The following is a 15,011-nucleotide window of genomic DNA, read 5'->3' on the forward strand; positions in this document are numbered from 1 at the left end:
AGCTAACAGGCACACAAAAAGATGCTCAATGCCACTAATCACCAGGGAAATTCAAATCAAAACCACAAATATCACCTCACATTCATTAAAAATTACTATTATCACAAAGACAAGAAATAGTAAGTGTTGAAGTGGATGTGGAGAAACAGAAATCCTTGAGTACAATTAGCAGCAAAGTAAACTGGTGCAGCCATTATGGAAAACAGTATGAAGGTTCCTCAAAAAATTAAAAATAGAACTACCAAATGAACCAGCAGTTTCACTCCGGAGTATTGATCTGAAGAAAACAAAAACACTAACTTTAAGATACAAGCACCCTAATGTTCAATGCAGATTTATTTGTAACAGCCAAGATATTGAGATCAAACTATCTACCAATGGATGAAATGGATAAAGATGTGGAACATACATACAATAGAATACTATTCAGTCATACAAGAGAATGATACTTTGCTATTCACAACAACATGGATGGACATTAAGGGCATTATGCTAAAAGAAGTCAGACAGAGAAAGGAAAATACCCTAAGATCTCACTTATATGTAAAATCTAAAAAAAAACCCAAACAAAAAAACAAAAACCAACCAACCAAACAAACAACACCCCCCCCCCAAAAAAAACCACTAAACAAGCCAACACACAAAACCCCTAAGCTCATAAATACAGTGAACAGACTGGCTGCCAGAGGGGAGGGGTGGGAGATAGGTGAAAAATGGGTAGAGGGTGTCAAAAAGGTACAAACTTTCAGCTATAAAAGAAATGTCATGGGGATGTAATGTACAGCATAATGTCTACAGTTAATAATACCGTATCAAATACGTGAAAGCTGATGAGGTAATAAATCTTAAAAAAGTACCCACCACAAGAAAAAAACTTTTAATTTGTATAGTGAGGGATGTTAACTATTTTATTTTGATCATTTCACAATGTACACAAATAATGTATCACTTATATTGTATAACTGAAACCAACTTGCCAATTTAAAAAAACAAATAAAACTAAAAAAATTCAAGAAAAAGAAACACAAAATAAGTGCACACACACAAAAAAAATCATAAAATTTTCCTAATATAAACATGTCTTAGGACATGTATTCACATGATTGCCACTGCAGGTTGGGGCAATGGGAGTGTGAACATGGAGAGTAACAAAGAAAAAATGTGAGGGACCCTCCATAGATCAGTTATAATGACCATCATCTGAAGCATACAAGTAACTCAAATTTATGTATCTGAAATCTAAAAAGAAAAAATACAACAAGTTTGTATTTTTCATACAAAGTAACTTTGTATGCACTTACTGCAATACAGTGAGTTTTCAAACAAATACACAACATTTTCGAGTGAAAAAGTTTGAAAGAAAAGTATGAAAATGTCAATACTCCTAAAATTGAAATGAATTATTACCATTAGTCAAAAATAAAATAAGGCACTTGTAATGGAACAATATCAGACAGATATGTCATAATCACTCAACTGTTAATGCAAAAAACACAAAAAAGCTTAAAATATTTATATACATTTCAGTTAAAAGTATTCCCTTCAAATTTAAAATATTAACATATTCACAATTAACTTAAAGCTTTCTGCATTTCTTCAACTGGGAGATAACGGTTACCTCCCAGGACTATTGTTCTGATTAAATGAAATTATACATATAAACTCTTTTTTTCATTGCTGTTTAGAAAAAACAAAAAGAAAGCCACTAAGGCTAAACAATGAAGCTATTAAAAAGTAAATATAAAAAAGCTACATTTAAGTGAGGCCTCAGGCTTATTATTTTCCCAAAACACCATAAAAATGTACGATAGAATACCTTAAACGGAGACATTAGCAAAAACAACCAGAAGATACTATCTCAAAAAATTCAAGTGTTGAGGAAAAAATTATATCATAATAATATAATTCTTTTCATTTCTAAAAAAAATCAAGCAATTCTAAATATTCATTTGCCTTTCTGACACTGTGTTAAGGAAGACAGAAGCAAAAAAAGCATTTTAAACTACTATGTATTAGTAACAGTCTACATTAGGTTTACAGTTATTAATAAGGGTACATAAATATTTGTACGTAAGGATACTAAGGTAATGCTTAAACTAAAAGTTATTTTATTAATTACTGTTTACACCTATAAAGTTCATTTCCCTACTACTTGTGACAGGCAGAATTCAAATCCTTATAAAAACTAATACATATCTGATTTGCATTTCTCTCATTAGGTCCCATCAAAATCAGATTTTAAATAAATCATTCAGCCCTAGCTGGTGTGACTCAGTGGACTGAGTGCTGGCCTGAGAAACAAAGGGTCACCAGTTTGATTCCCAGTCAGGGCACATGCCTGGGTTTCTGTGCCAGCTGTCCAGTTGGGGGCGCACGAGAGGCAACCACCCATTGATGTTTCTCTTCCTCTTTCTCCCTCCCTTCCCCTCCCTAAAAATAAATAAAGATCATCTTAAATAAATAAGTAATTCACAGAATTTTTCAACATTTGGTCCAGAAAGGAAAAGGTTTCAACTTAGCAGACAGATACTTAAAATAGAAGTATTAATATAGTAGGCTAAAGAAGTATAATGAAATATGTTCCAGAAGTACTTACTGCGCCTGATGCACCTTAAAAAAAAAAAAAAGGAACAATATTTACAATGTGATAAATCATGCTACGCTCTCCTTAACAGTTTAAAACATTTAATGTTTTAAACACCACACCACACTAAATATTCTAAAACATTTTCTAAAATGTTCTAAAACAGTTTAAAACATTTAATGTTTTAAACACCACACCACACTAAATATTCTAAAACTATGCACATGACCTATGTGCTTGCTCTTTCCAACAAACAAACATGAACAATGCAAGGAATTTCAGAATTAAGTGACTCACTAAACTTTCAATCTGCAAACTAAGAGCTGGTCTGGGAAGTATTAATACATTTGCCTTTTTTCCCCTCTTCTTGTTACCAGACGTCATGACCTCTTTCTCTGCTACATGAGGGGGGACCCTCCCAAAAACGGAATTTGTTTATAAAAAATTGGGTATCTATTCTTACATATTTAAACTTCAGTCACCTTCAAAGTATTCTCCATCTGATGCAATATACCTATTGAGACTTTTTTCTCCCTGCTCTAAGAGAGTTTCTAAACTTTTCAATTTTGATGCCCTTTAGTGCTTCTGTCATTTTTTGGTCTCACCTCTTCCACATTGGTGAATCGTTTTGCTTTCAGGACTTTTTTCATTTGGAGAAACAAAAAAAAGTCACTTGGGGTGAGACTGGGTAAATAGGGTAAGGCATGGAGGTCATGATGTTTTTTGTCAAAAACTGCTGAACACTCAGCATGGTGTGGGTAGGTGCACTTGTAAATCATCCATCCTGAGATGGACAAACACATTTTGGAACGTCTAAAAAAAAAAATTCACTGAAGCCACATGCAGCCTCTCACACCACCACCAGCTGGTTGGTATACTGATACAGATAGGTTCCTAGAACACTCACCACAGAAGAAGTCTGCGCTACAAGGGGCCTTACCTCCAGGAGGGTTTTTTGGGGTCCCTCCTGGTTTATGCTACTGAAGTAGAAAAATCCCTCAAACATCTGACCCTGTGTTTTAGAATTATGGCAACTTCAACTATCTAGGTTCCACTGAGAGCAATTAAAAGAAGCTACTATGGACCAAGAGTAGAGCCAATGTATTTAAAAAGTAATTAAAAAGAAATGTTAGGATAATTATTTAGGGGAATAAAGGGGAATTATTTAGATTACATGTAGCAATCACTTCTACATATCTAAACAGGCTAAAATATTACATTAGGCATTTTAGAACATCATTTCAGCTTAAATAATGATACTTGTGAAATCTCTTAAAAACATCAATTGTGTACCCTATAAACTTGCAGGAAAGCACATGGTGCATCTAAACATGTTGTGACACATAATGTTTAAAACAAAATATATTTTGGCATAATCACAGGATAAAGTTTAACATACGAAATACTAACTTATGTGGAACATTATTATTCATAAGTAAATGAAGCAAACTATTATATATTAGTCATGCTAGTCAAAATAAACACTTACTGATAATTGGTTGAAGAAAATAATTATCACAGGACTTACAAACTACAATGACTACAAGATCCAAGCAGGTAACAGAAAAATGGCTAAGTAGTAGTCCAGAAGGCTAATAAGAATACATCTTGTATTCTTAAAACATCACAAGAAAAGTGTTTTTCTCAAGATTACCACATCTGAAGTATGGAAGTGCTACCCCATTCTACAAGGTTTGCTGAGTGCAAATATGAACTCAATCTCAGCTTTTCATTCAAATATTCTCTACTGTGTTTACAAGGACTATTATAATCAATAAATACTCAGATCATCCGATTTTTCAAGAGAAATCCAATCTTTGGGTAGAAAGCTATATCCAAGATAAAGCCAAATTTTATGTAAAAAACCAACAGACTTTAAGTGTTAGCAATTAATTACAAAATTTAAAAACATTGTGTAGGCCAAAGCATATCTATAGACCAAAATTTGGTCCAGAACTCTGTATCTAAAATTATAGTTTCTTATGGATTCAATTATGAATGCTATCCCTATTTCCCATTGCTTTAAAAAAAATCATGGGCTGATTATAAAGCGCAAGAAACCCTGCTTTCAGTCCTCATTAGAATATGGTAGCTATTGTTCAAGGTAGTTTAATAAATACCACCATAAATAGTATACATACCTGCTGCTACATCCATATTATTTACTCCTGGCTATAAGAAAAAAAATAAAATTACTGACATTCACCTTGTTTATACTATATTTTACATAAGTTCCTCATAAAGAACAATCAGTCCCCTCTGCTTCTAATTCTCAAGCCACTGACTCAAGGATTTTTTTGTAGTTTTAGTGATCTAAGTTCACCTGGAGCTACTGAAGCCTTTAACTGTTATGTTTATATTTATATGATCATTAATTAAATACAGATCCACAACCCTTCACCCATAATTCTGAAATCAAACAGCTCTGAAAACCAAGTTTGACAATAAAACTCAGTGTAGTGGCAAAAACCTGTCCTGAATAAGATGAACTCTTAATCTGTATTTACCCTAGGTCAGAAGGAACATCCCTAAGTTTTGCTATGTAAATATTATGCTGGAAATTATAAGGTACTGCCCAAGACCATACAGAAAATGTGTATGTAATATATAGAATATGTTATATATTACTTACAATATTAAAAAAAGATTTGACCCTGGCTGGTGTAGCTCAGTGGATTGAGCGCGGGCCTGCGAACCAGAGGATCGAGGTTTGATCCCCAGTCAGGACACATGTCTGGGTTGCAGGCAGGTTCCCTGCATGCTGACCCCCAGCAGGGGACGCACAAAAGGCAACCATACATTGATGTTTCTCTCCCTCTCTCCTTCCCCTCTAAAGATAAATAAATAAATAAAATCTTAAAAAAAAAAAGATTTGAAATATATCTGCTCTTAGGGGTTTTGGATTAGGTAAGTGCAAAGTTACCACTCCAGTGGAGTATGCCATATCTGTTCATTACAATCACTGGCTACTATGTAATAAAGAAATTGTACAAATTTGAGTATCATATTGATTTATATATTGCTATTACTACTTAATAAGGGTGATACAACTATTCAAAGATGTTCTAAGTAATGTGTCACAACTGAAGTCTCAAGAAATAATAAATTTCAAATGCAATCTTTTTATTTTAAAATCTAAAATCTAGTATTAAATCACATTATATCAATTTTCAATTGACAGTAAAGCAAATGTCTACACTTTAATAGATTATAATGCTAGCAGAACAATAAAATACTTCTAGCTCACAAATTGTGCCTTTCAGTATTCCAGTCTTGTTTAAGGAAGAACTAATATAATAAATGAGGTTCATATACTATAGCATATACGTAGGAAAAAATGTAAATGTTCATCATTAACAAATGTAAATGTTCATCATTTCCATTAACATGTAAATGTTCATCATTCAAAAACTAAAAACAAAAGTCCACTATAATTCCCCTTTTACATTACAGTACACCAGAGGCACTTAAAAAGCTAATACGCAGCCCTGGCTGGTGTAGCTCAGTGGATTGAGCGTGGGCCTGTGAACCAGAATATCGTGGTTCGATTCCCAGTCAGGGCACATGCCTGGGTTGCAGGCCAGTTCCCAGCAGGAGCTTGCAAGAAGCAACCATACATTGATATTTCTCTCCTTACTTTCCTCTCTAAAGATAAATAAATAAAATCTTTTTTAAAAAAGCTAATACGATTGCCTATAAAATACATATATATTATTTCACATATAAAAGTAATCAAAACATCACAAGAAAAGTGTTTTCTCAAGATTACCGGTAAGGCAGGCTGCATGGAAGCCTGAGACATATGAGACATCATCATTCCAGGCATTACTGAAGACATCATTCCAGGCATCTAGAACAGAAGTTTAAAAAAACAAAAAAGAAAAGAAAAAAAAGGTTACTACATAAGACCAAAGCACTTACTATGACTTGAAGAATCTAGATTTGATTATTAAAGCTAGTATGCACAATAAGATTAAAACCCTATGAGCACTATTACATAGATAATATGCTTAGTAAGTGCTTGTTGAATGAATGAAGTACTTTATCAGTGATCTATTTTAATGCTTATGTCGTAATTTCTACGTCTAGAAATCATTTTAACAAACTTAGAAGTTGAGACAATTAAGTTACTTGTAGGGTAAATTTAATAATTCCCTTTAAATTTTAGCTCATCACTCATGCTTTTCTCTTTTTTTTTAGAACAAAATTCTTTCAGTATTTTTCACCTTTAATTTTTAATATCTAAATGAGATCATTTTCTAGCACTCTGGTCCTTTATAAAATTTTTAGATCAAAGGTTTTTAAATACAATGATTCAAAAGAATACTTAAAAAAAAACTTCAAGCACAAATTATATACCCTCTCTGGAAAAGAAAAAATTAAGAATATACATGAATGTCTTAAGAAAAAAATACTAGCTTGGGAGCTTAATCTAGTCTACCAATGACTGCCATCCAATCTTCCCTAATAAGCACGAATAAAGATCATGAAGATTAACAAAATTTCCACTGGATTCGGACCCTATTCTCATGTATATTAGCACAATCCCACATTTTAATTTTGATTTTACTATGAACACATCCAAAGAAAACATGGAAGGTGACAAAAATTATATAAAACAATCATATGTACTTAAATAAATGACCAGTTTATTCCGCAGCTGCAAATTAAATGGTCTAAAAAATAGGAATGATGAAAAAGAAAGAGCATATTGATCAATAGGGACATAATAAAGCCACTAAACATACGAGACCACCCACACACTAAATTTTATTACTTGTGAAAGTTAAGTCATGAAGCAAATCCAGGCTTAAGTACAATTAAAATGAAGTAGCGCTGTATCAATGGGTTAAAGGAAGTCTTTTTTGCCCCTCAAAACATTACAGAAACTGTTTAAACATCACTAAGCAAGAACTTGAAAGAAAACATGACTAAAATTTGGAATACGTCGTCAAAACCTCATTTTTGACATCATTTTGACATCATTTTTTAAAAGGGTACTGAATTTGAAAACCAAAGTTCTGACAAGCCTCCACAATTCATACCAATACAATAATGAAGGTAATTTACACATTAAATTACACATAGGGAAAGAACAGTGATCAAATGAGAACTAGGCTTGTTCCCTTCTTCTCCCCAACCCTTCACACATACCCTCACATTAATTTTGCTTTAAGGTGATAGCAAAGTAAGTTTGAATTTTTAAGTACTAAGTGATTATGGGGGAGAAGTATGGTGGGCAACAAAGAGAAACAGCCTGCTATTTAAAATGGCCTGTTTCTAAATCAAAAGCTAGCATACATCTAAAAACCAGAACTGTAAGCTAAATTGAGAAACTGAAGTTTGAAAACTTAACTGAAGGACAAGTCCAAGCATACTTTCATTAAGAATTAAAGAAATTAAGAAAAGTGGGATAAAATCCCCATCATGTAACAGGACATTTCCACATGACAGTAGTACAAAAAATGTAATTTCCAATAGAAATACTGAGTTCATAAGACAAACAAGTTATCAAATCTCATTTAGAAAACAAAAGTTTACTAGACAAGGCCAGTGACACACCAGATAATATTTGAAAATCATCAAGGGACAGAGTTAGACAGAATTTTCTCAACTGTTCTTCCCACACTTCAAATTTTAAAACATCCAAAAATTTGCCCTTAAATTAGAACTCATGCTATTGGTTACAGAATGAGATTTAATTTCAAATAAAAATCTAAATTCTCACTCAGTATCTCTGTAAATTTTGAGGACTGGCAACTGGGTACACTTGTTCAACTGGACAAACACTAGCAACATTCTTAAATCACCTACAACTGATTATTCCAAAGTTAAATAGGTCATTAATATCATTTAAAACCAAAACTGTGATGTTATTTTATTCTTTAAAACCAAAGAACAAAAACATAAATATGCAAAAGTACTATGCTTCTTATGAAAAGCTACTACAAAAGTTTGATAACTTAATGGTATTTCCAGAGGCTTAGGCATCACAGACAAGCCTGTCTTCCAGAGCCTGCAGAATCTACTTTGTGGAAATGTTATTTCTGTTTTTCATTAATTCCACAATACACACAATATAGAGATGCATGTTTCACCCCTGACGTGGCCAGTCACGTGGTTGCACCATAAACTTGAGACCATTAAATTTTTCTAAGTTACTACTTTTTTGTTTTAATATCACAATAATAATGGGAATCCAGGCTGCAAGCTTATGGAAACTGGCTTGCGGTTCCAATCCTCGGAAATGATTTTTCTTTCCTCTGCCCAATAACCAAGGTTGAGACAGTCAAGTTATTTTGCTGTCCTTTTTGATGGTAGGTTTACTTCTCTCTTGCTTCATATGGATGGAAAAGCACTTTGGTGTCCCAGCTTTATTTGTAAGAGAATTTTAGTTTTCATTTTAGGCCACAGGTGGCACACACAAGGCCCTCCACCTTGTTTTATCAGGCCTGGCACCTTGTTTCTATCCTGTGGCAGCGCCCAGCACTTTGCCCCTAGTTAAGGAGTAGTGTCATTTACACAGTCCTAAAATTACATTTGGCCCTTGGAAGGTAACCACAAGGCTGACGTGGCCCCCAGTGAAAATAAGTTTGACACCCATTTTAGGCTTATTTTTTATCGTGCTTTAGGGAACCATAATACAACAGAGTGCCTCAAAAATGATGACACTGTTAATTCAATAAAATGGGCTACTGGCTCAAAATGGTTACAGAGAAAAAGTCTTTTTTAAAAAAGATTTTATTTATTTATCTTTAGAGGAGGAGAGAAGGAGAGAAATATCAATGTATGGTTGCCTCTCATGAGTCCCCTGCTGGGAACTGGCCTGCAACCCAGGCATGTGCCCTGACTGGGAATCGAACTGCGGTCCTGTGGTTTGCAGGCCCACGCTCAATCCACAATCCACTGAGCTACACCAGCCAGGCTAAAGAGAAAAATCCTTAATGTAGTTGCTACAACACCACCACAACAAATTCCATAAGCCAGATCATTCTTAAGTTACAAAGTGGTAGTTTTATAAGCTTAATATGAAGCACACTATAAAATCACAAATGATGGCCTCAGGAGGTTAGCTCAGTTGGTTGGAGCACTGTCCAGTAACAGAAAGGTTGCAGGTTCAATTCCCAGTCAAGGATTATACCTAGGTTTTGGGTTTGGTACCCTGTCTAGGCACATACGGAAGGTGACCAACTGATGCTTCTCTCACATCAAGGTTTCTCTCCCTCCCTCCCCCGTCTCTAAAGAGCAATTTTAAAAAATGTCCTCAGGTAAGGGTTTAAAAAAAAAGAACACACAACCATGATTTTCACAAATCTCAATTTAAACTACTTTGGCAAACAAGTGCTATAATTAAGAGTTTCTAGTTATTAAGAGACAGAGAAAATGGAAGGGTGAAAGACATTTTTGAGATGTAAGCTAAGCTACCTAAAATATTACAAATCTGAATTTTATGGACACTATGGCACCTTCTAAAAACAAAAAGTAATTCAGATATACAATTTGATATACTTTATTGATAAGTGACCAAACCATCTGTGTACGTGTATATATATTATATAAACAATTTTATGTATAGTTCTATACTTGTAATAATAAAAGATTACTTATCAAGATACTCTCAGAGGCCATCCAAAAACCAAAAAACCAAACAAAACCTCAGAAGAATCATCAGTGTGAAGAAAATAACAAACCAATGAGAACTAGGGAAAACCACATAATCAGCTCATTCCTAGCATCCCAGTTTGAGGAGTTTCTAATGTTAGACTGAAAAAAAAAAAGCATGCCTCATTTATTACTCTAGGTATGTTTTAAAAAGGTATGATAATAAAAGCAATCCTATCACTGCTACAGCAATTTAATTGTACAAAATGTAAAGTAAATTAGCCGATTTTACTGTGATCTGAAAAGGAAACATCTTTATAGACACTTCAAAAATTATTTTTTTTACAATTATGTCCCAAAGTTTTCCTGTTGGAAAGACATTATACAATCTAATTTATTTCTGTTTAAGTATTAACTCAAATTTGATTTTTAAAAACCATTCTTGCTGCAAACTTGCAGTTGCAAATTGATAATTGTAGTTTCAAATTATTAATTGAAAAAGTTTGATTCTTGCATTTTTACTTGATTCCTTTTAAATGTGTCAAAGTACACTCTACAGAGACTATTAAGTGTACTATTTAAAAACAAGTGTCTTCTATATCACTAACTTACCTTATGAACAAATATATGAATAAAAAATTAATCTTTGAATAACCACAAAACAATTATTTTTTGAATTTAACCAAATATTCATTGAACTGGAAATAGGAATATCCCTATTTAAAGCATATGCTTAACAAGCCAAAGTAAATACCTGCATATAACCCATCAAGAGATATATAAATTCAAGACACTTATAGTTTTCTCATAAAAAAATGTTTAGATAACCAAAAAACACACAGCACTGGCTCTGTAAACTGTTACCACATGAAACAGATCATCATTTAATAAGTCAACTGTCGGCTAGGGGTGCTGGCCTTTGTGCAGTCTTAAAATCCACAGGTAATTTGTGACTCCCCCCTGAAGTAACTACTAATAGCCTATCAACGACCAGAAGCCCTATCAATAACATGGTCTATTAACACACATTATGTGTGTTACATGTAAGCTAGAAAAAGGAAAGTATTATTTTTTAAAAAATTAGAAAAATACATTTACAATATTTGTTGAAAAAAATCTAAGTGGACGTGCATAGTTCAAGCCTGTGTTGCTCGAGGATCAACTGTATACACTTTCCTTCAAATTCCAAGAAGGCTAGCTTAATGACAATCTCATACTGCTTATGCAGGGAAGCACCCTAGTAAGCTATTAGGTATACTCCGGAGGCAGTCTGCCAGAGTTCCTATCCCAGCTTGGCCAGTTCCCAGCTGTGCAATCTTGGGCGAAGTTACTTATCTGTGTCTCAATATCATCACCTGTAACATGGAGAATACAGTACTCATGACAGGACTGTTGCCGGGATCAAATGGAAAATAGACGGAAAGCTCTTAGAACAATGCTCTATAAATGACAGCTTATTACCACTGTTCTCCTTCAATTCATGTACAGAACACAACTCTTAGGCTGTCCCTTTTCTTACCTATTCCCTGTTAGACAGGCCCTTTGGTTTTTTAAAGGCATCTAGTAAATATTGTAAAACATCATCTTCAGAAGGAATCAACGCACATAACAACAGGTAATAATTCCATCTTAAATATCAGTTTAGCACTGGCTCTGCAATGTTACTGTACAATTTACTTAATTGGCTGGGTCTTACTACTACCATCTATAAGTTGGACATCCATGTAACCAACCCACTTTTCAGAGTCAGGAGAATCACATTTGACAGGGTATACAAATCTCTCAAAATTATACACAATCATGGTAATATAATTCTAACACACATTAGGTATTCCAATCCCAACCCCTGAAAACAAAACAAAACAAAACAAAAAAACCTATGTGAAAAAGGGCGAGTAAGCCCTGGCTGGTATGGCTCAGCTGGTTGGAGTGTCCTCCTGTCTATCGGAAGGATCACAGGTTTGACTCCCAGTCCCTTGGGAACTAACTGATGAGAAGGCAACTAACTGATGTTTCTCTCTCCCCCTGCCTTCCCCCTCTAAAAGCAATGGGGGGAGGGGGGCCTCAGGTGAGGATTTTTTTTAAAGTACAATAATTTACATTATTTAGTAATACTTATCCCACTGTCTCTTATAAACCACAAACTAACTTCTTCAAAAAGGATACAGAAAATATAAAATCACTGGGTTTGGATATGTGACATAAAAACTTAAAAACAGAGCTGAACAAAAATGAATGGCATCACTTTATTTTTAAAAAGCTCTAAACACACTGGAGATACACTAATTGTAATATCTCAATTAAGTCATACAGAATCAAAGACTTTAAAACCTACTAAAAGGTTGTCTAAGCCTTCTTTTGGACACAGGTTTCTAGAACACAGGTATAAAGGGACATAAGGTTATTACTATCCTCTTTCCCAACTAAACCAGACTCAGTGTATCTAGCTAATTTTCATAAATACATTTGTCCACCTGAAACTTTATTTTTAGTTTCTTCTCAATTGTGGGCATTTTTAGAACAAAGAGCATGTCTCATTTACATATGTATTACTGGTGCAGGACAGTCACACAGACATAGCAGAAACTCAAATACCTGTAAGTAGATAACCTTAAGACCAGTTCTTAATTTTGTATAAGAGTGGATAATTTTCTATTATATGTAACAAATACATAATGACCTTGAAATTACTGAACAACCATCTTTCAGAGAAGTAACAACTTTCTTGATACCACATGGCCAAAGAAACAATACCAAGCCCATGTTTTCAGAGACTCAATGCTCATTCATTAATCAAAAGGTAATTTAAAAAGTCTTACCCCAAACAGAACACCAACACCTAGGGAATAAGATAACATTTGTATTGTATTGTAAAGAAGCACAACAAACAAACAAACAAAAAAACTATTATTTCAACTCAAAATAGTCCTTACTTGCTGGTATATTTAATGCTTTAGGAAACAATGCTAACAGCATCAATCAAATTCAGAGAAGACTGAGACTTTCACTTTGAGTTCAGTACACCAAAAGGAAATAGAAGTACATTTTTCAAGCTCATCACGCAAAATACATGTTTAGTAACTACCTATAATTAACTTTTAAAAAATATTTTATTTATTTATTTTTAGAGAGAAGGGAAGGGAAGGAGAAAGAGTGGGAGAGAAACATCAATGTGTGGTTTCCTCTCATGTGTCCCCTACTGGGGACCTAGCCTACAACCCAGGAACGTGCCCTGACTGGAAATTGAACCAGTGACCCTTTGCTTCACAGGCCCATCCTCAATCCACTGAGCTACACCAGCCAGGGCTATAATTAACATTTTTTAATGAGCAAAAGAAATGTATGATTACTTGACTAGTGAGAGAAAGAAAAACACGAGAGACTCATTTACACTAAATATTCAAGTATCAAGTACTGTGATAGCCAAACCAGCAGTGAGAAGACGACAAAACAGTTTAGGCAGGCACCTGAGTAACGCCTGTAAGTTCCTTGAGTTCAGAGTATACACATTATTCATCTTTACACTAATACCACACAAATGTCTACTGACTAAAAGACACTGAAGGTATGAAACAAGGGTAAGAATGAAAGTCCAGTGACAACTTTTATGAGACAGAACTGTACTCATTCCTACTTATAAACCTTCACAACTTAGATCTATTATTGCCCTAAATTAAAAACAAAAAAGCACCATAATTCACAGCTATGGGATATACACAGGTACCAGATCTTTACTATCTACTGATATACTACTTCATGATGACTGAAAATTGTATCAACATTTCTAACAAACCCAATTAAAAATCAACAGGTTAAATAAAACCCAACAGATAGGTGTAACCCAAAGAACAAAGCAAACAAATGAGCAAGAGAACCAGAGGCATGGAAACAAGGAACAGACTGACAGTGACCTGGGGTGGGAGGGGCTAGCAGGGAAAGAAAGGGGAGGGTCTAGTCAAGGAAAATGTGTGATGTGAGTCTAGACAAGGGCTCATGAACAGGGACAACAGGGCAGGGATTTCCTGTGTGGGGAGCCAGGAGGAGGAGGGGGAGCTGGGCGGGGGGAAGGAGGGGGAGAACAACAGGAAAATTTGGGACAACTGTAATAGAATAGTGAAAAATAAAATAAAACCAACAGGTTATAGACTACTGACCTTTGTTCTCCTTTCTTTTTGAGCCCACTACTTAATGCATTCATATGTTGCACTCTATAAGCTGCTTCATTTATGTGTGTGTTAATACTAATTTATTTTGAAGTCATTTTTTCTCATAAAGAGAAGTGAGTAAGTGACCACATTTTGGCATTTCTCAAAAATGCTAATTCCATGCAATGTGCTAGACAAAAAGCAAAATAAACAGATAATGGGTAACAGAGACCAAGGAAGTAGAGGAGAAGATGGTCAAAGAAAACCCAGAAATACTAAGTAAAAACAATTTCAGAAGACTTCTGCAAGACTTTAATGAATTCCTATCTAAAGATAATGAAAGCAAATCTTCTAATATCATTAATAAAAACTATCAAAATGAACTATATATATAACCTAAGAATTATAAAACGCATTAAGTCCAGGTCAATTCTATTTTTAAAAGTACTTGCCTGGGTAATGTAAATGCATACAGAAAGGTACCTAGATTCAACAGTTATAAGCATATAGCCTTTTTTAAAAAGTTTATTTTTGTCAAGGGCTAATATTCAATTTAGTAGCACAGATTCTGTAAATGCCCAAAAGTAAGGGTAATTTCAAAGCAAAAGCAACAAATCAATCTGTCGAATCAGTCAGATAAATCTAAAATAGTAGTAACTTTAAATTTCTCTGGAAGGCCT

General features: G+C 34.2%; 1 protein-coding gene across 9 annotated transcripts in view; it reads right to left on the minus strand.

Annotated features, from left to right (window-relative positions):
- The window catches only part of PRPF40A (pre-mRNA processing factor 40A), a 53,468-nt gene that overhangs the window by 32,154 nt on the left and 6,303 nt on the right, over positions 1 to 15,011 (minus strand). For all 9 annotated transcript variants that reach the window (XM_037027844.1, XM_037027843.1, XM_037027842.1 and 6 more), the window contains 3 exons: positions 6,354 to 6,434; positions 4,726 to 4,756; positions 2,597 to 2,610 (listed from right to left, as the gene is read on the minus strand). In XM_037027844.1, the coding sequence (XP_036883739.1) occupies positions 2,597 to 2,610; positions 4,726 to 4,756; positions 6,354 to 6,434 (126 nt within the window). The remainder of the gene's footprint in view (positions 1 to 2,596; positions 2,611 to 4,725; positions 4,757 to 6,353; positions 6,435 to 15,011) is intronic.

This window comes from Sturnira hondurensis, unplaced genomic scaffold (assembly GCF_014824575.4).
Source record: "Sturnira hondurensis isolate 20B ecotype Veracruz unplaced genomic scaffold, ASM1482457v3 Scaffold0019428, whole genome shotgun sequence".
Taxonomy (NCBI): domain Eukaryota; kingdom Metazoa; phylum Chordata; class Mammalia; order Chiroptera; family Phyllostomidae; genus Sturnira; species Sturnira hondurensis.